At 43.8% G+C, this 24066-nt stretch overlaps 1 protein-coding gene across 7 annotated transcripts in view; it reads left to right on the top strand.

The window, feature by feature from the left end:
• The window catches only part of ppp1r9a (protein phosphatase 1, regulatory subunit 9A), a 72476-nt gene that overhangs the window by 18835 nt on the left and 29575 nt on the right, over positions 1-24066 (top strand). For all 7 annotated transcript variants that reach the window (XM_054744980.2, XM_054744971.2, XM_054744973.2 and 4 more), the window contains exon 3: positions 22812-22944. In XM_054744980.2, coding sequence (XP_054600955.1) covers positions 22812-22944 — 133 coding nt within the window. The remainder of the gene's footprint in view (positions 1-22811; positions 22945-24066) is intronic.

The raw sequence follows: 24066 nt of genomic DNA, 5'->3' as shown, positions 1-24066 counted from the left end.
GCGTTACACTCAGGATCCGAGCCCCCCAGAGCCTTTGACCATCCTGCCGGCCCAACGATTCTTGGCCTCCCTCCAATGGCCTCTGGAGGACTCCATCTGGGCTGCCCTCCCTGCTTATCCGGCACCCCCAGAGAATCTCCCGAACCGCCTCTATGTTCTGGCCGTCTGCCGACGGGAGGCCCTGATGTGGGGGCATTGTTCACAGCTCGCTGGACATCAAGGCCAAGCTCGCACCCTCCAGTTTCTCCGTCGGGCTCTATGGTGGTCTTCTATGAGGAGGGATGTATGCAAGTTCACTGCCGCATGTGATGTATGCGCCCGGTCCAAGTCGTCCAACCAACCTGGCACCGGGGACTTGCAACCGCTCCCCGTGCTCAAGCAGCCGTGGTCACACATCGGCCTGGATTTTATCACGGTGCTACCCGCCGTTGATCACCTGGACACTATCCTCACCATCACTGACCGGTTCTCGAAAGCTGTGCACCTAGTGGCCTTGGCCGGACTCCCCACTGCCAAAAGAACAGTCGAACTGCTCCTCGAACAGGTGGTGCGGCTCCATGGTTTCCCCCAGGACGTGGTATCCGACCGAGGACCCCAGTTCGCCTCGCCATTCTGGAGGGCCTTCTGTCGTCTGGTCGGCGCTTCAACCAGCCTATCCTCCGGGTACCATCCGCAGACTAACGGTCAGACAGAATGGGCGAACCAGCAGCTTGGACGTTACTTGCGCTGCTTCGCCTCGTCCCAACCTTCCACCTGGCCCCGCTACCTCCCGTGGGCGGAACTGTCCCATAACCTCCATACCTTCTCTTCGTCGTTCTCCCTTCGAGACGTGTAATGGGTACCAGCCCCCTCTGTTCGGCCACCAGGTGCCTGAGGTGGAGGTCCCTGCTGCTCAGACTCTGGTCCGCCGCTGTCGTCTCGCCTGGATCCGGGCCCGTGCGGCCATCACCCGGTCCACCACGGTGTACTCCTGTCAACATAGCCACCGGCCAGGCCCCGTCTTCCAGCCCGGTGACCAGGCGTGGCTCTCATCCGCTAATCTGAGGATGCCGGCGGGCTCCCGGAAGCTCGCTCCCCGCTTCCTGGGCCCCTTCCCTGTCCATAGGGTCATCAATCCGGTCACTTACCGGCTGCGCCTTCCGGCCACTCTCAGGATTCACCAGGTCTTCCATGTCTCCCAGCTCAAGCCGGTGGTCTCCTCTATTCTCCACCCCCCTCCGGCCCGGGTGCCTCCGCCCTGTTGTGTTGACGAGGACCGTGTGTACACTGTCCGCCGGATTCTGGATGTCCGCCGCCGAGGTCGTGGTTGGCAGTACCTGGTGGACTGGGCAGGTTACGGTCCAGAGGAGCGCTCTTGGGAACCCGCTCGCTCGTTTCTGAACCCGGCCCTGTTGGATGAGTTCTGGGCCCGCAGTCCTGGGATTTCGGGGGCTGTCCCTCGGATGGGGGGTCCTGTCACGAACTCCTCCTCATGACCACCCCCTACAGACCTAACTGGCGGAGCATTACATTACCCAGCATACCCATCACCGGCGTGGTTCAACGACGTCATCACGCCGACTCTATTTACGGAAGCGCCGCCGCTGAGTTATCACTCAGTCATCATCCATGCCAGACATCGCCCCGAGTTCTCAGGCTCGCCAGCCCTCAAACCAGGAAAGAGACCTTTCCTCGCTGCCTACCACCAGTAAGTCAGCTTACTTGTTTATTCGGAACTGCCACTCAGCCTCGGCTCTTAACGAGCGCTGCATCGCCGTTCCCAGATTAAAGCCGCATGCTCTGTATAACCCAACGCCAGCCACTCCGCATCTGGGTCACACAGCCACGCTACAAGCAACCTCCGCTAAACATTAGCTCAGCCCATCTCACCTGACAGGGTGTCGGTAAATGATGCAGTCTGCTGTTGAAGAAGGCGAAAATACATCTTTTTTCTAAATAAAGGACTTAAATACCCCTATCTGCCTCTGATTCTAATAAAGCCCTAATCGAAATAGTCCAAAATTGATGTAAAAGCTGTTTCAAACAAGATGTTGCCATCTTGTTCCACTCCGTTGCATCATCCTGCCCACCAAACCAATAGAGCACCTTAATTGGCCCACAAAGCCGATAGAGCACTGTGATTGGCCCACCATTGTGCACCAATCACAGCACTCTGTCTGAAACCCCAATTAAGACTTGCGATTGGCCCGCCAGAATGCTGCTAGAATGTTGCTGCGGAAGTTCCAATGGAGCATTCCTAGACCAAACTTTGCAAAACAAGAATTTGGTTTAGTTCACTAAGACTATGTAACTTGGCTAGATAAGTTTTATAGGGTCACCACGCTTGGAGAAAGTAGGAAGACTGGAACTGTAACAACTTTTAGTCTAGCAAGTAGCTAGCAGCAACACTGTGTCCACTTCATCCTGCAGCCAATCAAGCACTAAAGAGTTTAATGCACCTTCCTGCCTGTTTTAGAAATGTTTTTCTGAATCTTTTACATGCAACCTCTGGCACTGCACACATTATTTAGACCCAAAGCAGGCTTGACTGTTTATACTTGCCTTTTAATGCAAAAGGGTTATCGTCAAAGCTAACAGTCCAGAGTATGTGGTTGTGTTCTTTTGAGACCTAACTGAAGCAGGATGAACACAATAACTGTCATTTTCAGAACAATTAACGTGTTTATAACTGGTCATTGTGGTGTAAAATAATACTAAATGCTTCTTGGTTTTTCTAGCTACTGTATGTCAAATATGTCCCCATGATTCTGATGCAGTGATGCAAGACAAACATCTGGTGATTGTTCAGGACAACTGTTCAAGCTAGTCCAAAGTTATTTTCTAGAAGTAAATTCTGGAAGGTTCTTTGCACTGTTATGGTCATTACACCAGTTAGTTGTTTTTCACATGATAGTGAAATATATTGGAGTTGGAGATATGTCCTCACAGAAATGATATGTCAGTCTTGGGCTGGTCCAGCATGACAGTCACGGACCATGCAACAAGAAGATGGTGATGGCCGGGATAGATTATTCATTTTAATAGTAACCAATGGCAGTAAGATAACTGACCAGGTAGTTAGTTCATGACACCAACTGTTGCAAAGGACCAGTTTTAAAAACCACAAGGCACATCTCAACTGTCTCTGATCATTAAAAATTCACGCCTCAGGGGGATCCGGTGGCTCCGAAACGAGGCAGCAAAAACAAACCCGCATCAATAATGGAGAGACTAAGATGCACGCACTAATACGCTAATACATCTAAATCCAAGGAGACGGAGGAAGAAAATGCCAAATATTTTATTCACCAAAAGCTTTTTTTTATTAATCCTTCTGGAAACACCAGTGGCGTCACTGGAGATGTGCTGTTGCTGCTTTGGCAGAGCATCACAACAACTTGTCAGAGGAGGGTGACATCCACCACCCCCCACCCCCCATGCGCAGGTAAAAAATTTAACCTGCGCAAAGAAGGGAGCAACAGAAGGATGACAGCATGTTTAGGTTTTTATTCACCCATGCAGATCCTCATGGAGAAACACTGGATGATTTAAAGGGAAGTTTATCTGTTCCATCAGAAAATAAAGTCAGAAGGCGTCGTTGCTGGCAACAGGCCATCTCATCTCAGTTGTATTAGGTCACGTTCCAGATAGGATGCTCTACAATCCCCCTTGTTTACTCTTCATCTATTTACATTAAAGTCCCAAATTCCCCCGGAGGAATAATGTCCATAATGAATGACAAACCTAAAGAGAGGAACTGTGTCAGGTTGGACTTTTATCTTTTTTTTTTGTTTTTTTTTAATTATTAATAATAATAATAATAATAATGCATTGAACTTATATAGCGCTTTTCTAGACACCCAGAGACGCTTTCACACACTCTCACATTCACACACTGCTAGTGATGTAAGCTACTTGTAGCCACAGCCGCCCTGGGGAGGTCTGACAGAGGCGAGGCTGCCATTTGGCGCCGTCGGCCCCTCTGACCACCACTAACACAGGCAAGTTGGGCGAAGTGTCTTGCTCAAGGACACAACAGCAGGATACCCCTGGCGGGAGCTGGAATCGAACCCATGACCCTCCGATCATGAGGCACTCCGCTCTACCACCTGAGCTACTGCTGCCCCAGTATTATGATGTTATTTTACGTTTCCACAAAGAAGGAACGTTACAGACAAGGATTCTGCAAAAGGACACGGAAGACAGGGGCTGTGAGTAGTTTTAGGGACAGAGCTGGATGTATGACTGTTAAAACCAGTCCTCAGTTAGCCGTCTTAATCCAACCAGTGAAGCCCAGTAAAGCACAGCTGCTCTGCAGACAGAGAAAGGAGAGGAAAACGAGCAGAGATCGGCCCGGTGGATCGATCTCCTAAAAAGACGGACAGCAGCACATCAAAAGTGTAAAAGAGGCGCTGAATCGGCTTTAAAGCTCCAACTGTAATCTGCTGGCTGCGTGCTGATCGGCCCAACGGATGGTAAGGATAAAGCGTGCAGCTTCGATTAACATAAGAGCGGATTCTCCTCGGCCGACAGTGTCTGGTCACTTCTTAGTGGTTATGGTTCCCTGCCAACCAAACAGCTCTGCTGCTGCATTTACTGACCTAGTTGTTAAATACTCTGATGTTTAGCAGATAAGATAGTAGTTCATCTTAATGATGACATGTAAACGCTGGTGCTACATGATAGTCAAGGGGTCAGTTCAGAGGAAAACCTGAGAAAAACATTTATGGAAATAAGATTTGGTTTTAGCTTAGCAAACCAAGCTTCTCACAGACTTCTCATTTTGTCTTCATTAAAGAGGAAAATGAGCTTTGTAATCACCAGCAGGACATGCCAATCGTCTTCCAATTAGAACAAACAGGAAGAAATGCTGAGGAACACACGTCTGTGTCCTTTCAGATGCGTCCAGTCTCCTCCCCGAGGGGTAAAGCTAGGCTTGTGCTGAGAAAATAGCTTTGTGTCTTTCACCAAGAAGACGAACAAAAGACAGAACCCCGTTTGTTCCTCGTGTGCAGAGGGGCATGTGGTGAAGAGGTGGGAGGAGGGCATGTCTAATTGGTTGTGAGGTTGTGTGTGTGTAGGGACCATCGACACATACATACAGGGGGGGGGGGGGGGGCAGTTACCCTCTTGAATATTCAGTGTGATGAATGAGCGTCGGTCCTTTTCAGGGAAAACAGAAGCCTGGGATGACACGGGAGCAAAACTCTGCTTCAGCCTTGATAACGCAACAAGCTGCGTAGAGTTCACAGCTCCTGTTTCAGCTCACTGTTATGTCCAAAATCAGACCTGGTGAAAGAAGCCAGAGGCTTCATTTTTATGTTTTTCATTAAGCTGAAAGCAACATGAACCTCAGTCAGTACAGGGTGTTAGCTCAAGTGTGTGTGTGTGTGTGTGTGTGTGTGTGGCACGTGCGAGCGCACGCGCTTGTGTGTGTCTGGGAGAACATTTGCTTTTGTAACTATCAATGTGTTTAGAAAATATTTGACTGTGTTAAAGTTACTTCATTTATAAAATGTTAGTAATGTACACACGCCAAGCTAGCCTAATTGGTAAACGTAAGGTTATAATGTGTGTATAGTTACTCTGCTGAAAAAAACAGCATAGACCAGCATAGGCTGTGTTTATTGCTGCTTTGCTGGCCCAGCTAAACCAGCACCAAAACACAACATATGCTGGTCCTTGCTGGTTTTAGTAAGGTTTTTTTTTCTGTGTATTGCAGTTACAGTGATAAAACAATTATAAAGATCTTAAGCCTTGGGTGAAGATTCCTGTTTGTTTTAGTTGTTTGCTAGCTAGTTAGCTACGTGCTGAGCAAATTTATATTCCATAAGTTATGCCAAACAAACTGAAATATCTTCAAAACCTACCACTACAAACTGTCTGAATTACTAGAGTGTCTCACCAGCTGGTTAGAAGATAACTTCCTTCAGTTAAACTCTGAAAAGACTGAATGTGTGATCATTGCCCGTGAGAGCATGGTTCCCCTGATTAGTCTAAAACTTGGTCATTTATCTTCTGCCGTGGAGACAAACTTGAGGAATTTGTGTGTTATTTTTGACCAATCAATGTCTCTTGAAGGCAACTCAAAAACATTGGTCCGAAACAGTTTTTATCACTTAAGAACTACAAAGGTTGGTGTCAAAACATTGACTTGAAATGGTTATCCATGCCTTCATCTCCTCCCGTCTAGATCACTGTAACACACTTTTCACATGTTTTAACAAAAAAGCCCTTGACCGCCTTCAGTTGGTCCAGAACTCTGCAGCGAGGCTCCTAACTGGAGCAAACAGAAGAGCACACATCACTCCTATTCTAACGTCTCTGCACTGGTTACCCGTTAACTTTAGAGTTCATTTTAGAGTCCTGACTAGAACTTTCAATGCTCTTCATGGTCAAGCTCCTTCCTCTATTACTGAACTGTTAAAGCCTTGTACTCCAACCCGAGCCCTCAGGTCCACCCACCAGAACCTTCTAGAAGTTCCAAAAACCAGATATAACAGTCAAGGTGATCGCTCCTTCCAGACTGTTGCACCCCGACTCTGGAATGATCTTCCTTTATCCTTACGTAGTATTGACAGTCTGGACGCTTTTAAAAAAAACAGCTAAAGACCCTTTTATTTAAAGATGCTTTTACCTAAACCTTTTATTTTCTTATTTTTAACTCAAATTTTTAATCTTTCATCTGTTTGTGAAAATTTATAATTTTATTACTTTATTTTTGCTGATGTTAATCTTTTATGACTTTGTTTTATTTTGTTTTGATCTATGTGAAGCACTTTGTGATTTTATGTCTGTGATAAGATAAATAAAATTTACTTACTACTTACTACTAACCTCAGATCAGCCATAAGTGAACAATTTGAGAGAGAGAGGAGAAGTAGCAGAAGAGTTTGGTGTGTATAATACGTGTAGGCTTTGTAAAAGCTGTGTCTTTAAAAGACTAAAACCCAGATTTGATATTATAACTTAATGCCAATATCATCCAATATTAAAGCGGTTTGATGCTAGCATAGAAATATCGACAGATAGTAGCCAAAGCAAAAATGCTTTTACTCTGCATGTTGGTCTAGTCGTGCTTACTTAAAATATAATATTTCCACCCAAACCATAATTAGATCTCCATCTCCAGGTTGAACCTCTGCTCCACATTGATTTAGAATCAGCCACAGCTGACGGCTGTAGAGCTGCAGGGTGACATTGTCTGTGTCGTACTGTGTGGCCGCACTGCACTGGACTCCTGCTGAGTCACGGCTGCACCTCCACCCGGCTCAACCACTCACCTGCTGATATGACACGTTGGCGCTCGGAGACGCTCGCCTCCTTAAAAAAAGATCCTCCTCCTCTTTTCTCTAGTGATCGTGATGAACAGGACATTCTCCTTCCTGCTGTAGCGCACCAAAAGGCCACGTATTTCATCAAAAATGACCGGAAGTTAACTTTTAACTTGGTGGCCAAACTTTTAACACACAGGCCAATCTGACACCGTGGTGCCATAGAATTGAACTTGAGCCAATTTTCTTAACACCCTGTGTTGAATCCTCAAGGCGGCAAGATGCAGGACTCCTTATCTTTTACTCTCTGAACAAAGCCTATCTTACCTGATGTAAATGACTTCATATAATCATATTCTGTTGAATAAACAATTTGTTTAAATCCAAAGTGTTTGATAATGTGTCCTATACTTTACATTAATGAGTGATGGGTTAAAATGAATCGTTTTCCTGTAACGATTCATTTCAGATCTTAAATCATACCAGATTTGTTGATTTCGGTGTTAAATTTGTCAGTATATTCACACCTTATAATATTATTATTAATATTAAAACATTTGTGCTTCACATAACTGTCAGAACAGTTTGGCTTTACACTAGAGTTAACCTCTAAGTATTTGAGTGAGGAAGTGATTTCCTGAGGTATTTTTTGTAATGCCCTTTCAACTTGTCAAATTCTTTATTTGTCTATATTTGTCAACAACAGTTGATAAATATAGGGATAGCTTCCTGATCTAGTCAGTTGTTCGCCAGCTTACTCGGTAGGTCAACCGGGTGAGCAAGCATTTGGAAAGATTCTCTCTTTTGACCCCAAGGTCAAAGCCTCTCTGCAACGCTTGCGAGTGATCCAAGACACTACAGCCTCAGACGTGGAGCGTCTAACCTGCAGACCTTGGTAGCATCTTTTGGTCGGTGATCTCTGAATTCAAAGGGAGCTACGACTCTTTGGTGTTCCTGTAGCCATGACATACGGAACGATTCCGCCCCACGACTGAAATCTTTCTACGGGTCATGGCCAGACAATATATTCACTTGAATAGGATGGCTTGTCAGGCCAGAATGACGCAACACACTTATAAGGCTTTTCCAGTAGTAACTGATTGCTGCCCATTTTTTAAGTCCAGCCTTAAATTGGTTCCAAGTGAACAGAACTAAGAAAACACAAAGGTCACTGATTCAATTCAATTCAATTCAAGTTTATTTATGTAGCGCCAAATCACGACAAGAGTCGTCTCAAGGCACTTCACATAATAAACATTCCAATTCAGTTCAGTTCATTAAGCCAATCAGAAATAATGTTTCCTATATAAGGAACCCAGCAAATTGCATCAAGTCACTGACTAGTGTCAGTGACTATACAGCAATCCTTATACTAAGCAAGCATAAAGCGACAGTGGAGAGGAAAACTCCCTTTTAACAGGAAGAAACCTCCAGAGAATCCTGGCTCAGTATAAGCAGCCATCCTCCACGACTCACTGGGGATCGAGAAGACAGAGCGCACGCACACACACACACACATACACACACACACACACACACACACACACACACACACACACACACACACACACACACACACACACACACACACACAAGTAATGTGTCTATAGTTATATTGTGATGTCTAAGTAAATATTGTATTTGGTGAAAGATAAACTTTATTGTATTTATCCTAGTGAATCTATAATTAAACGGATAAACTAGCAGTAGCACATCCAATGTCAAGGAAAGCAAAAAGTTATCAGGAGAGGGAGAATATTTTAGTGGTTAGCAGCAGTGTGCTAGTCGATGGCCCCCTCCGTGAGGGCACCACAGCTCAGCAGAACATCATTGTAGCTTCTTCTGGGGAGAGAAAATAAAGTTAACAGCTGAAATTACAGAAAATAGTACAGTTAAAGAGCAGACTGTAGAAGAAAGCAGTAGAGTGTGGAAAGTGGTCAGTGTGTCCTCCAGCAGTCTAAGCCTATAGCAGCATAACTACAGAGATAACTCAGGATAATCTATCCTATTTAGATGTAGGCATGTTGGAGGCAGGGCAAGGGAGAGCCGTCTTTACCGACTGTACACTCCACCTCCCTGTACTCCCCCACTTGTCCAGATTTAGGCTAACATCAGATTTTAACCATAGGCCCTTTCAAATAAAATGTTTTAAGCCTAGTCTTAAAAGTAGACAAAGTGTCTGCCTCACGGACTAAAGCTGGGAGCTGGTTCCACAGGAGAGGAGCCTGATAACTAAAAGATCTGCCTCCCATCCTTATTTTAGATATTCTGGGAACCACCAGTAGACCTGCAGTCTGGGAGCGAAGTGCTCGGTTAGAAATGTATGGAACAATCAGATCACTGATGTATGATGGAGCTTGATTATTAAGAGCTTTATAAGTGAGAAGGAGGATCTTAAAATCTATTCTGAATTTAACAGGTAGCCAATGTAGGGTCTGATTGACTAAAGGAAGGAGTCACCAACAGTCTCCAGTACTTCTGCGCTGCTTCTGGTGTCTTCCTTTTGGCGTCTGACAAAAAGACACAGACTGAGCACAAAGCTCAACATCACTACTGCATCCTCCATTGTTTCTGTTTTGCTGTGTATTGTGTCGTGTAAAGATCACCTTGCACTACTTTTCAAACTAAGGGCTGCCCTACTAGGATGGACCCTCCACTAGTTGTAATGGAAAACCACCCCAACCATGTGGAACAGAATTGAGCCGAGCCGCTCTGCGTAGGCGCTAGTGGAAATTATAATGTGTGAAAATCTCCAGACAGAGTTGCTTTTCTGGGTGCCAGAAGGCTCTGAATACTCACTCACTTTCCTCTGAAGCTGTGATAATGTGACATCACAGCATAACTGCATAATAGTCGCAATTTGAGCCTCATTTAAAAAAGATAGTTGTGCAGGAGCAAAACCAACATATGATACCAGATGATGTGTTCTGCTTCACGTGAGTTAGAAAGACAAATGAAGGCGAACAGATGAATCCTGGATCCACCGCTCTGGGCCTGAGTCTTCCCCGCACAGCAGCAGAATGAGTTACATACTATAGTGAGTGGGCTGCAACAAGCAACATGTTGTGTTACTTCTTCTCCCCACATCCCACTCACTGATAATTCTCTGCCCTCCTGCTCTCTGTGTGCTTGTTGACCAGTATGGGTGAATGGTGGGAGTCATGGTTCCCAGTTACAAAGCGCCTCACAGGAAACAAGTCTGAACAAGCATAAAAAACATTGTTATTATATTTAACAGTTTTATTTTCTTCGCTAAATCGCCATGCATGATCAGGTATTCTGCATTTGAAGCAGGATTCTGTCAGATAACTCCTCGTTGGTGTCACCTCCTCAGATGGGGGGGGGTGCATCTGAAGAAGACCGACCTTGAAGTGACTGTAAACTCTCATTTCTTCACACCTGTCTCAGCCTTGAACTGAAGAGTGGATGTTTCTGTTGGTTTCTCTCTTTTCTTGCTGCTTCTCATCCTCTTCATGGCTGTCAATCACTGCCTGTTATTGCCGCCATCAACAAACGCCTCCTTCCCTTCAGAATATAAACACATTCCTCAGAACCTGTCAGTTTCCACCTGTGAGAGAGTGTGTGTGCGTGTGCATGTGTGTGTGTGTGTGTGTGTGTGTGTGGACCATGGTGTGGACAGTATTTAATCTGAGGATTTTTTTAGACTCTTACAGCTCTGTGCAGCGTCCACTGTCTACGAGGTGCTGGACTAGACTGCCCTGGCACCATTACAACAACGACCCAGTTTAGTACCACCAGAGCAGGCTTGGCGCCATGCCGTTCCATCTTACATGGACTCAGACAACCCCAGAGAACCCTGGAGAGATGAGCCCTGGCCTCACCCACCTCTGGCTTTATTTTGTTTATTTCACTCTCCAGTAGCCTCAGTGTCTCCAGCCCATGAGTCATTTTTGTTTCTCCCTCTGTCTCAGTGGATTGTGTCTGTCCTTTATTCACCATTTCTCATTTCTCCCTATAGATCTATTCGGTCTTTACCTTCTATCCATTTATTTTACTACACAATCTGCTTATATTTTCTCTCATTTTTTATTTTAAATACATTTTTATTCAAATTAGTAAGGAACCATTTTAACTTGTGATTTTTGAAATATGATCGGTGAGTCTGAGTTTAATACGAAGGCTGAACATAAAAATAGCCTTCTACCCCTATTTCCTGCATTAGCTACCAATAGAAAACGGACAGAGAGACTCTTGGATTGGAAAAGCCAGTCAGAAAATTAGCATTCATGGACTCACCAATCTTGGCTAATGAGGGGGAGGGCTGTTGTTGATTTATCCAGGACTGCCAACGCTCACACAGTGAGCGTGAGACACAGGCATCTGACCCCCTTCACACACACTCTCATGCCCCACCTCCAATTTCTCACTCTGAAAAAACAAACCCCAGCCCCGCAGACCGCGGAGGGAGGTGACAAGAGTCGTTCACTCTAGGGTTGTCACGGTATGAAAATTTAACCTCACGGTTATTGTGACCAAAATTATCACGGTTTTCGGTATTATCGCGGTATTTTTTAAACGGTGTTGCATATGTTCAGAAAGCATTGATAGTCCTGTTCTACACAAACTGAAATAGTTCTGAAAAGGTTTAACAGTGTTTATTAAACCTAAAATAACACAAAGCCTTAGCAAAAGTGCAACTTTTCACAAGTAAAGGAACAAACAGCTTATTTTTCTGGAACATGTTACAGTAGTCAGTGCAGGTTTAAATTATACAAATCCAAACATTCAAAACATAAACAATATGTAAACAAATCAAAGAAACACCACTTGTTTTCTCATATACTTGTTTTCTTCATTATCAAAATGAAAATCTAAAACTCCAGTCCACACTTGACTTGAGCGCTGTACAAGTCAACCTTAAAAAATATGTATTTAAAATAAATATCCACTTTAAACAAATTACTAAAATAACTACTACACTATGTAATCAAATCCAAATGTTCAAGTATAAATGGCATTGAATAAGTAAACAAATCCATGACAAGGAACTAATTGTATATTTCTCTTCATCATCAACAAATAAGATGCTTCATCCAGCAACAGGGTGTCCGTGACACGGTTTAAATGCTGGCAGAGGACGCTGCGGCTGCAGCATATAGTGACTCGTTGCATTCTCCCTCAACCAAAAGTCCTCACGTCATGCATTTCAGCTAAAATGCTAATGTTAACTTACCTTGCACCGGCTGTGGAGACGTGGGTGATGGTCACGCAGATGTGCCATGAGATTTGAAGTGTTGCTGCCTTCTGCAGACACTTGTTTCCTGCACGTTCTGCAAACGGGATAGCCGTCTTCTATTAACTGTCCCTCAGCATTTTTCAGAAATCCCAAATATGCCCATACTTCCGATTTAGTCTTCTTTGAGGGCTGATGGATGTCCTGGGCGCTGCCGTCGCCTCCTTCGGCCATTATTTCAGCTTCAAAGTTTTGGTGCCGTTGCAAATTAAAAAGTGCGTGTGCGAGCAGCGGGAACTTCAGCTGAAGCGACGGTGGCTGGTAAGGGTCATCGCGCCGAAACCGCGGCCACGGTAAACCCACCGAGATAATATAGTTTTTTAAAAACTGGACGGTTATTTTTATTGTCAACTTTTTTACCGGGGTTTACCGCTATACCGGTTACCGTGACAACCCTAGTTCACTCCCACCGATGCTCCCACGCATGGAAAACTTCAAAGGTTGGCAGCCCTGATTAATTGTCCAGGAGAGAGCAGAGCGCATCCCAGCTAGTCGAAGCTAACCATTAGCGTAACAACTCCTTGATACAGAACTCATTCAAGCTTGTATTATTTGTGAAGATAGAACATCAACGTTGCAAACAGAGTCAGTGGTAAAGTCACGTTGCTGTTGGCTAATCAGAGGCGAGATGTCCGGATATCAGGAAATAAAGACTCCATATCCTGCTTTTTTTCTGCTCCCCTATGCTGTAGCTCACTTCTAGTTCCTGAAAAAGAAGCACCAGAGCTTTTTTCCCTCAGAGATCAACTCACAAGGCCTTCATATTTACCAGAGACCACTACAAATGTGTTGAAAGAGCAAGTAAACTTGGTCTTTAGGAAAATCTCAAAAATATCCTGCTTCTTTCTTCTCACTAAGATGTATAAATATATAATTGCATAATGCAGTGCATATGTGATTCATTAAAAAGCCCATGATGGTATTTATGTATATTAGAGACTCTTATTTTGAAGAATTGAAGGAAGTTCTTTGAGTCCTGCTGCAGACGCTGCTGCATAACCCCGGGTTTCCACGGGAGCCGTCAGCAGCACGTTACTGCAGCAGCACGTCTTGCTCGCATAAACTGCTGCTTGGCCCTTCCCACGAGACGCGAAGCAGCAGGGGAGCAGCTGTCACCGACCGAGCACGAAGTCACACGAGTGACTTCGTCAGTAAACACAACAACAAGCAGGAGAAAACTACAACATGGTTTGTGTTTTATGTTCTGTCCGTTTTATAATCGCCAATACGGACCTGAAAAACAAAGGAGACCGCTAGTTAGGTGATAACTTCTCATGGGGACGCACAGTTAGTAACTTTTTTTAAAAGTAAAGCAACCGGAAGGCAGTACATTCTTTATTCTGAAAATCCCAGGAGCTTCTCTCAATTTCCGTGTCCGATTTCCTGTCTTTCCTTCCCCAAAAATGTCGAACTTGACCCGTTTCAGAGGCGTCGCGCGCAGAAAATAGAACCGGCGCGTAAAGGCCGCGACATGCTGCTTCTGACACGCGGCCGACTCGCGCTGCTGACAGCTCCAGTGGAAAGGGTTCTGTTGACCACAGCGGTTCCTATCAGCAGCTATGACGTGCTGCTGCAGTAACGTGCTGCTGACGACTCCTGTGGAAAGCAGGGGTAAGAAGCCATAGCTTCTAGACTGGTGTAACAGCAGTTTCATCTCACATAGAATAAAAATCTGCTCTAATGATTGTATCTTGTATATATGCAGTGCTTCTTCTGCAGTTCAAATCCAGTTATTACTGGAGAGCAGTTGGTCGTCCCAGTCTGTCCCGGAGCTGTCAGGCTGGACTCTCATTTCTCTCTTGTCCTGGTAATAAAAGCAGCAGGCAGCAGTCTCCTACCACATCACCAAGGTTAAACACAGAAGCACACTCCATCCTCTAATGCACATTTACTCTAATCTCACCAGTATTAGAATGTGCTTTTTGTGCCAGAACAAAATCTAATTACTGCCAGTGCACAATGAGATGCTTGAGATGATCTGGTATTAAACTGTACGTCTTGACCTTAATACTTCCTGCTCTTATGCTGCTTTTATCCCTTCTTAGACTTTTTATGCTCTTGGTTTTTCTTCTGAAATCTCAGTTTGAAACCGTTTTCTGTTGGGATTAGATGGAGACAAATTCCAGAGATTAGACGGTCACGTTTCTTCTCCTTGTAGTAAATACTTCCCATTTCGTGTTATGGTCTGACTCTTATTCCCCCAGTGCGTGCTGTTTAATTTATCCTGTCACTCCGCCTCTCCGTCACCAGCAGCCTCCTCTCCATCCTTTGCCTTTTCTCTACATCTGTCTCCTCCATTAGCAGAATTTGTCGTCTAGCCCTATCTCTACTTTTCTCCATCATTGCGCCTCTCTTCTTCACAGATCCACCCTTGTCTGTCCTCATCTGTCCTTATCTTCCTTCATGAACTCCTCTCCCAAGTGATGAGCCACATGGTGATGCGTTTGCAGATAAGTGCAGAGTGACTGAGGGAAACCATTATAGAAGGGTCTGACTGCTCATGGAGGTATTGGATGTAAGTGCTGGTGTACGCTCTAGTCAGCAGTGAGTGTGTGAGAGCGTGTGAGAGTTGCACAAGGACTTGCACCGTAATGTGAACCCTCCCTCTAAAGCCACAGGACTTGATTTAGTTTAAACTGCATCTCATGAAGTGAAAGTGAGCAGGTAGTAAACCACAGAGGTGAACATGGCCTCACCATAGTCCCTCGAGTGTGACTGGATGAGAACAACAGTTGAAGTTTAGGATAAAATCTAGATGAATAGTTTTATAACATCCTTAAAACAAAGTATGATTAATTAGTCTATGCTCTTGTGTTTTCAATTGTCCACCTTAAGAGATTTTAGAAAATGTTAAATATCTTAATGTTTGAAACATTGCTATTTTATTTTGGTGTATAACTCTTCTGCTGTGATTCCTGCTGCTCAGATCTATGCAGCTAATATTAGTGGTAAAAAGGGCATCCATCCTTCCAACCAGCAATCCATTCATTCATTCTCTTCCACTTTTGAGAGGTCGAGTCGCGGGGGCAGCAACCCAAACAAAGAGGCCCAGACTTCCTCTCCCAGCCATTTGGGTCAGCTCCTCTGAGGGAATCCCAAGGTGTTTCCTGGTGAGCTGAGAGACATAAAGTGTTACTCTATGCAAGGAACCTCGCCTTGAAGTCTTGGCCCCACCCCGGTTGCCTAGGAGATAAGTCATCAGGAACTACCAAGGCGTGATCCAATGTTCATTTTTCTACGGAGGTATTTGTTTTCTTTTGTTAGCCGTTTAGCTAGCTGAGCAAGGATACACGGGAGGTGTCTTGTTGCCTAGCCTTGGTCAAAAATTTCCCAGAATACAGTGCTGTATTTTCAAAAGGATGGCAGATCAGGAGCAGGCAGCTACTTCGGGGACAAATTTCAAGTTTTAAATGTAAGTCAACCAATTGTAGCTATCAGGCTGATATCTGATATGTTTTTTAGATGCAAGAAAGTTATCTATGGTTGGTTAGATGCTTAGTAGTTGCAGCTTCGGTGGTTAGCAGGTAGTAACTTGCTTACATATTTGATTTAACCAATATATACACAATTTAAAAAGTAAAAGGCTTGTTATAGATTTATATTGAAACGTATACAAATAAAGTTACTTCACATGTCACGTGAAGTTACATGACCGCCGCAGAAGCCGCGGTCACGTGATGCAAGTCTGTTCCATTTAACTGTTTTCTTTGACCAAGGAAGGGCCATGTCCTCCTAAGCAAGGTGTCTGGCCTTACAAGACATCGCCTTGCGAGGCCAGGCGCAATGACAATGAGAAACACCCACAGTCCCTCTAGCGTGTCCTGGATCTTTCTTTAGGTCTCATCCCGGTTGGACGGGCTCAGACAACCTCACCAGGGAGGCATCCAGGAAGCGTCCTAACTAGATGCTCAATCCAACTTGCTCCTCTTGACGTTGAGGGAAGCGGATCTACTTCGAGCCCCTCCCGGATGATCAAGCTTCTCATCCTATCTCTAAAGAAGAGCCCAGACACTCCGGGGAGATAACTCATTTCAGCCAATTCTTTTGGTCACTTACCAAAGCTCCTGACCATAAGTGATGGTTGGAACGTAGATCGACCAGTAAATCGAGAGCTTCATCTTCTTGCTCAGCTCTCTCTTCAACACAACAGACCAGTACAACACCCACATCACTGCAGACGCACCACCAATCTGCCCATCATTCTCACGTTCCATCTTTCACACACTTGTGAACAAGACCCCGAGATACTTAAACTTCTCCACTTGAGGCAGGACCTCATCCCTGACCTGGAGAAGGCATTCTACCCTTTTCCAACTCAAGATCATGGTCTCGGATTTAGATGAGCCAATTCTCATATCCCAGCTGCTTCACACTCGGTTGCGAACCACTCCAGCGAAAACTGGAGATCACGTTCAGATGGAGCCCGCATCTTCAAAAAGCAGAGACCTGATCCTTAGGTATCAAACGGATCCCCTCAACAACTTGGCTGCACCTAGTAATCCTGTCCATAAAAGTTATGAACAGAATAGGTGACAGAGGGCAGCCTTGGCGAAATCCAAGTCTCACCAGAATTGAGCCCGACTTATTGATGGCAACGCAAACCAAACTCTGACACTGGTCATACAGGAACCTAAGAGACCCCATAGGGCTCTCCGAGGGACATGGTTGAACGTCTTCTCCAAATCTAGGGAACATATGTAGATTAGTTGAGCGAACACTCACGTACCCTCCAGGACACATTACCCAGTACCACCCTGGTGGCATTGAGGAGGTACAAAGTATGAAGTACCCCGCCCACTGATCCACAACATCCCAAGTTGAGGTCAGCAGCACACCATCCCCACTGTAAACAGTGTTGGTAGAACACTGCTTTCCCCTCCCGAGATGCTGGTAGACCAGAATCTCCTTGAAGCCGTATGGAAGTCTTGATCCCTTGTCTAACTGAACTCCTCCCGTGCACAGGTTTTTGCCTCCATGACCACATGAGCCACATTCCGCTTAGACTGCAGGTAACCATCAGCAGCCTCCAGTCCCACAGAGACTGGAGGCTGATCCCTCTCATAGGACCTGTTTACCATGGGTAAACACCTGCCAGAGACATAAAGCCTCGGACAACTTAGCTCCTAAGATCATTGGGACACTCAAACCCCTCATAATGTTGTTCATGTTATCTTGTTTTTTTTAATTCTCATTAAATAAATAAATACATCTTAAGACATTCTCAGGCCAGATGAGAAACAGTTCCTCCAATGAGTCCTGGGTCTCCTCCTGGTTGGACGTGCCTGGAAATCTCACCAGGGAGGTATCTAGGAGGCATTCTAACCAGATGTCCTAGCAAACTCTACTGGCTCCTTTCACTGTAGAGGTGCAGCAGATTTACATTGAGCCCCTCCTGGATGACCAGGCTACTCACCCTATCTCTAAGGCAGAGCCCAGACACCCTGCAGAGAAAATTATTTTTTGCCGCTTGTATCTGCAATCTCATTCTTTCAGTCACTACTCAAAGCTCATGACCATAGATGAGGGTTGGAACGTTTAATGACTGATAAATTGAGAAACTTTCCTTTCATGCTCAGCTCTCTATTCACCACGACAGACTGGTGCAACGCCTCCATCACTGCAGACACAGCACCTATCCGCCTATCAATCTCCCCCTCTATCTTTTCCTCATTCGTGAACAAAACCCAGAAGGCACTTGGACTCCTTCATTTCTGGCACTGCAATGTTGCGTGGGCATTGGGGGCATTTCCACTAGATTGGCAGACCGTGAGGGCAGTGTCCCTATCTAAAAAGGGGGACCCAGGATGTGTTCCAACTACAGGGGGATCACACACATGAGCACCCTTGGTAAAGTCTATTCAGGGGTTCTGGAGAGGAGGGTCGGATAGTTGAACCTCAGATTCAGCCGGAACAATGTGGTTTTTGTCCTGTCCGTGTAACACTGGACCAGCTCTATACCATTAGCAGGGTGTTAAAGCATGCGTGGGGCTTTGCCCAACCAATCTATGTGTGTTGTTTAGATTTGGAGAAGATGTTTGACCATGTCCCTTCAGGAGGGAGTATAGCTGTTAGGTCTCTGTACGGCCAGTGTCAGAGCTTTGTTTGCATTGCTTGCAAAAAGTTGGGCTTGTTCTCAAGGAGAGTTGGACTCCACCAAGGCTGCCCTTTGTCACCAATTCCGTTCAAAACCTTTATGGATAGGATTTCTAGGTGTTGAGGGGATCCATTCTGGTGGTCTAAGATGAGGTCTCTGCTTTTTGCCGATGATGTGGTCCTGTTGGCTTTATTGGATTATGATCTCCAACATTTACTGGAGCGGTTCACAGCTGAGTGTGAAGCAGCTGGGATGAGAACCAGCTCCTCCAAATCTGAGACCATGGTCTTAAGTCAGAAAAGGAAGAATGCCTTCTTCAACTAGGACTACATGCGACTTTGAATTAAAAACAATTCTTGTCCCCAGACCTTACACTAGAACTTGTCCTTTAATGACCTAACCCTACACCTGTCAGAGACCACGTTTCTGTAGAAAACACACCCATCTCATATGTGCATGGAAGTCATAAAGCAGATCGTTCTGAATTATTGATGACAAGGACACAGCTCACTCTGTTTTACACCGAGGAAGAGCCAACCCTGGCAGCATCACGCTGGCTCTGTCTTGTAAACAGCGTGCTATATTTACTACAGCTCCTTGTGTCTGCCTTTTCTTTGAAAATGTCACTCAAACTTCACAGCAAGAGTGTTAATAATGTGAAAGAAATCTATACTGGAAAACAAATCCATTGTGTTTTTATTCAGTTCAGTTTATTTAAAAGGTGCCAGCTTCCAACACAAGTCACACCAGCTTATCTTTTATACCCCTTATTCCTCTGACGTCTAACTCTATCAATCACCAGTCACGAGGTGAGGGCACCCCTAGACAGGTCTCCAGTCCATGACAGGGACAGAGACAAACAGCTACTCACACAGTCACACCTAGGGACAATCTCGAAACACCAACTAACCTAACCTACATGTTTTTGGTTTCTGTGAGGAATCTGGAGTTCCAGCTCAAAACCCACCAATTTTATTTATAGCTGTATTTCGTCACACAATACAGCTGGCCCTGACGGTATAGGGGTAGATTTGTTATCATTGCTGCTGTTGAGGCTCTTGCATTTCCTCTATCGATACTTTTTAACCTCTTTTAACTCACGCACTGTTCCGAAGGTATAGAAGGTCACTAACATTATTCTTTACCATAAAGAGAATGATAATCAGAAATTTAACAATTATAGGCCTTTAGCGAGTATGGTTGTCATGGTAACCGGTGTAATGGTAAACCCCGGTATAAAGGTTGACAATAATAATAACCTTCTTGTTTTTAAAAATATATTATCTTGGTGGATTACCGTGGCTGCGGTGTAGGCGCGGTGACCCTTACCAGCCAACATATCATCTGCTGAAGTTGTCGGCGGCACATGCGCACTTTGTTGTTTACAACCAAAACTTTCTTGAAGCTAAAGCTGAAATAATGGCCAAAGGAGGAGACGGCAGTGCTCAGGACATTTATTATCCCTCAAAGAAGACAAAGTTGGAAGTACGGACATTTTATGGATATTTGAAGAATGCCGAGGGACAGTTGATAGAAGACGGCTATCCTGTTTGCAGCACGTGCAGAAAAAGTGTCTGTGAAAGGCAGCAACGCTTCAAATCTCATGACACATCTGCGTGACCGTCACCCACAACTCTACAGTCAACGCAAGGCAAGCTAACGTTAGCGTTTTAGCTAAAATGCGTGATCCGAGGATTTGGGTTGAGGGAGAATGCAATGAGTCGCTATATAAAGCAGCCACAGCGCCGCTACCTGCATATAAATCGTGTCGCGGACACCCCCATGTTGAAATGACGCTATGCATTACGGGGCTCCCAGGGGCAGATAAGAGTTTGTCTCTCTCCGAGAATAATTATGAATTTAACAATGATTACTGCCTGATGACATTTTCCCAAATCTGCACAGCTCACTGGAAGGACACAAACCGAGGACAATATTTTCCTGATATAGGGTTTATTACTCAAGTAAGGGTAAAAAAGTATCTGATTAGAAGGCTACTTGATTATCTAGTATCATCTGATCTAATATTTTTAAAATGATATCAGACAAAAAATAAGAAGTTTTGGGCAAATATTAATATTTTAAAGACTAAAGGGGGAAAATGTAAACAAATAAACAACATAATTACAAAATAACAAATTTTAGGCAACATTTTGACACAAACTGAGGACAATATTTCCCTGATATGCCGGGTTTTATTTAGTTGTCTGAAAATGTAACACGTTTAAAAAAAATACTGCGATAATACCGAAAACCGTGATAATTTTGGTCACAACAACCATGAGGTAAAATTTTCACACCGTGACAACCCTATTAGCGAGAGCTAATACAATTGTAAAAATATTTTCGAAACTGATTTTTACTCAGCTATCTGATTTTTTGGACTCTAATCGTTTATTTTCGCATTGCCAATCTCGATTCAGAAAATATTTCTCCACAACATCTGCTCATCTCAAATTCACCAATGACATTTATCTCAGCTTTGACAAAAACCTAACGGGTGGTGCCGTTTTTCTCGGCCTAACTACGATACAGTCGACTATTATTTAGACTATTATTTACTTTTGTATAAATTGTATGTTTTTGGCCTTTCGAGATAGTCACTTTTATGGTTTAATTATTTTCTCCACCATCGTTCGCAATACATTTCATTCAATATGCATGAATCAAACATGCGTGGGGTCGTCAGAGGGTTTCCTCAAGGCTCCCCATTGGGACCTCTGTTATTTTCAATTTTTAATAATGATTTGCCTTTAAGCTGTACTTCCTGTTCTGCGCATTTGTATGCTGACAATGCAGTTTTGTATTCCATTATGCCAAGTATTTTGGAATTACAGGAGGCCTTGCAATCTAATTTAAATACTGTGCAGAAATCTGAAACATATTTCATGCTGTTTAGAAGACATCTGGGGCAAGTGAGGATTTAAAATTTCATTTTACGGACCTCTGACAAACTTTCTACAGATAAATTAAAATATTCATGAATTTGGATAGGACCAGACTTATCCTTCAGAAATCCAAGCAGTTTCTCATAAGATCACAAGTTGCTTACGAACACGGGACCTGTCACATGTTTTCTTTCACTAGTTTTAGTCATTATGTTTACGTTGCGCTCTCAGAACTCATCACGGTCAAGTGTACGAATGCCTTAAATGGTACCCATGCAAAAGCATAAATTCCATTGGTTGCTGCCACTGCTTAATTCATATTTGGTGCCAATCTGTGTTAGTTTAGATTTTCTGTCTAGTTGGCTCTTTATTTTACGAAGATGATTGTTATTGTTGTTATTTTCCTATTTATACAAGTCTGTTTGTGTTTACTGGAACTGTCTAAGCTACTATTATTACCTATAATGCATTTAGTTACAATTATCGATGACCCATAGTTTAGCAGGATCTTTAATTATTTCTTTTTTTTTTTTGTAATTTTGGGATTATTTAATGACTCTGCTGTCTTTTTAGCTACTTTGTTGTTGATTTCGTGGACCCGCTCGAAAATGAGATGTTACATCTGAAGCGGTTTACATCCTAATGAAACATAAGTTAAATAATTAAATAAATAAAAATATAAATGAATAAATAAACATATTTATAAGGTTATTTTTAAGAGGATAAGTAGCTTGGGATGCAACAGCTCATTTGCAAACGAGTCCTCTATACATACAACATACAGAAAAATAAACAGGATAGCAGAGTCAACAAATTAGAAAAAACACGATGACAGTATAGTTAAGATGCAGACTCATCTTCCGCAGTTTTATCAGTCTGAACATTTTGCACATCCGTTAACTTTGAGCCCAAGCAGCCTGTTTCCAGGCCACGGATGTGACAAGAGCCCACACACATTTGCATCAGCCTGTGCACAGCTTTGTCCCCTCACTGGGAGCTGGGTTAGGATTAGATGTCATATGAGGTGACAGCTGACTCAGGGAGAAGCAGAGGCATCCCAGTCCTCCATCACTTCATGCTCCTCTCCATCGCTGCTTGGTGGTTAATAAGCAGGTTCATCTTCCCACTTTGATTTCTTCCCCAGGTGTAGCGGATAAAAAGGAGTTGGTGTTTCTCCTCATTTGCATAAAATTGCATTATAGCATCATTAAATGTGGCCTATATTAGATGTTGTAGCAGTGAAGGCGTTATCTATGCAAAACCTGTCTCACATCATCCCAGCACAAGGCCGTCAAACACCTCATTGTGTTCCTCTTTTTTAGGTTTTCAACACCTACTCCAATGAGGACTATGACCGCCGTAATGAGGAAGTAGATCCCGTGGCTTCCTCCGCGGAGTACGAGCTGGAGAAGAGGGTGGAGAAACTGGAGCTCTTCCCTGTGGAATTGGAGAAAGGTGGGAAAGAACATCCTAACGAGAATGCTGTGCTGTCACTTACTCATCCCACCCTGGAGACGTCACACGTGGGCCGTGATCGGATGTCTTTTATTATTAATTAAACGCGGTTCTGTTTGCCTTTCTGGGATTCAGGTTGTTTTGTTCGTTAATTTCATCACAAATCTCTTTAGATTACTCCAGAAAGCACAGATTCTAATTTCCATGTTTTCCCAGAGTTATTCAGAATTAATCCTCAACCTATTGAGATATTTCCCATGTTACAAATCAGAACTGCCAAAAAGCTAAAATAGAGACTATTTAGAAATCCTCCAGGCGCTTGTTGTTATGTAACCCGAGCAGCTTGTGAATAATTAACTCGGAACGGGGAAGAAGTTCTCGCCCAACGGATTTCCTTTTTCAGCTTAATTAGTCTTTTGGTAAATACAGACATGATTTTGTTTTAATTTTTTTATTTGTTATTAAAAATAATACTTACATAATAACGAAACATGCATGGACAAGCACAACGGAGGCACAAATGTGAATGTAAAAGCCACCATCGTGTGTGATCCTAAAATCCATGAAGAGTTACAGTTTTCCATTTTTCATGCTAGTTTGAATAAATGTATCATTAAATTTAAGGTCCCTCTTTGTTACGAAGCTAACCTGATCCCAAAGACACATATCCACCGCATTTGTGAAGAAGGCTTCAGAGAACAGCAGGAGGACCAGGAATGCCTCCTGAACCTGGTCCAGCTGTGGGATCTGGGAATGTCAGCAGTAGGGATGGGTACCTTTGACATTTGAAAATAATTCGGTACTAATTCCCGGTACCTAGGAATCGATACCGGTACTTAACGGTACCAATTTTCGATACTTTTGAGTGTTTATTATTTTAATTCTCTTTTATAATTAAATATATATTTTTCTCAATTTATAACCATATTTGATAAATATCACGATAAATAACATACAACTGTTTGTATTTTAACATCGTCCTTGTAGTTTTATAAGCTGATAATTAAACTGAAGCAAACATCTTTACTGTGAACTAAATTTACTGTGTATCTTCATTCCTTTTGCCGTCTTTTTCAATTGATTTTTCCTACTGGGAAGTTAGAATTTCCATGGAGAAAGCGA

This window comes from Nothobranchius furzeri, chromosome 11 (genome assembly GCF_043380555.1).
Source record: "Nothobranchius furzeri strain GRZ-AD chromosome 11, NfurGRZ-RIMD1, whole genome shotgun sequence".
Taxonomy (NCBI): domain Eukaryota; kingdom Metazoa; phylum Chordata; class Actinopteri; order Cyprinodontiformes; family Nothobranchiidae; genus Nothobranchius; species Nothobranchius furzeri.
Note: the sequence above shows the minus strand (reverse complement) of the source record. Positions and strands in the feature narration are given on the sequence as shown.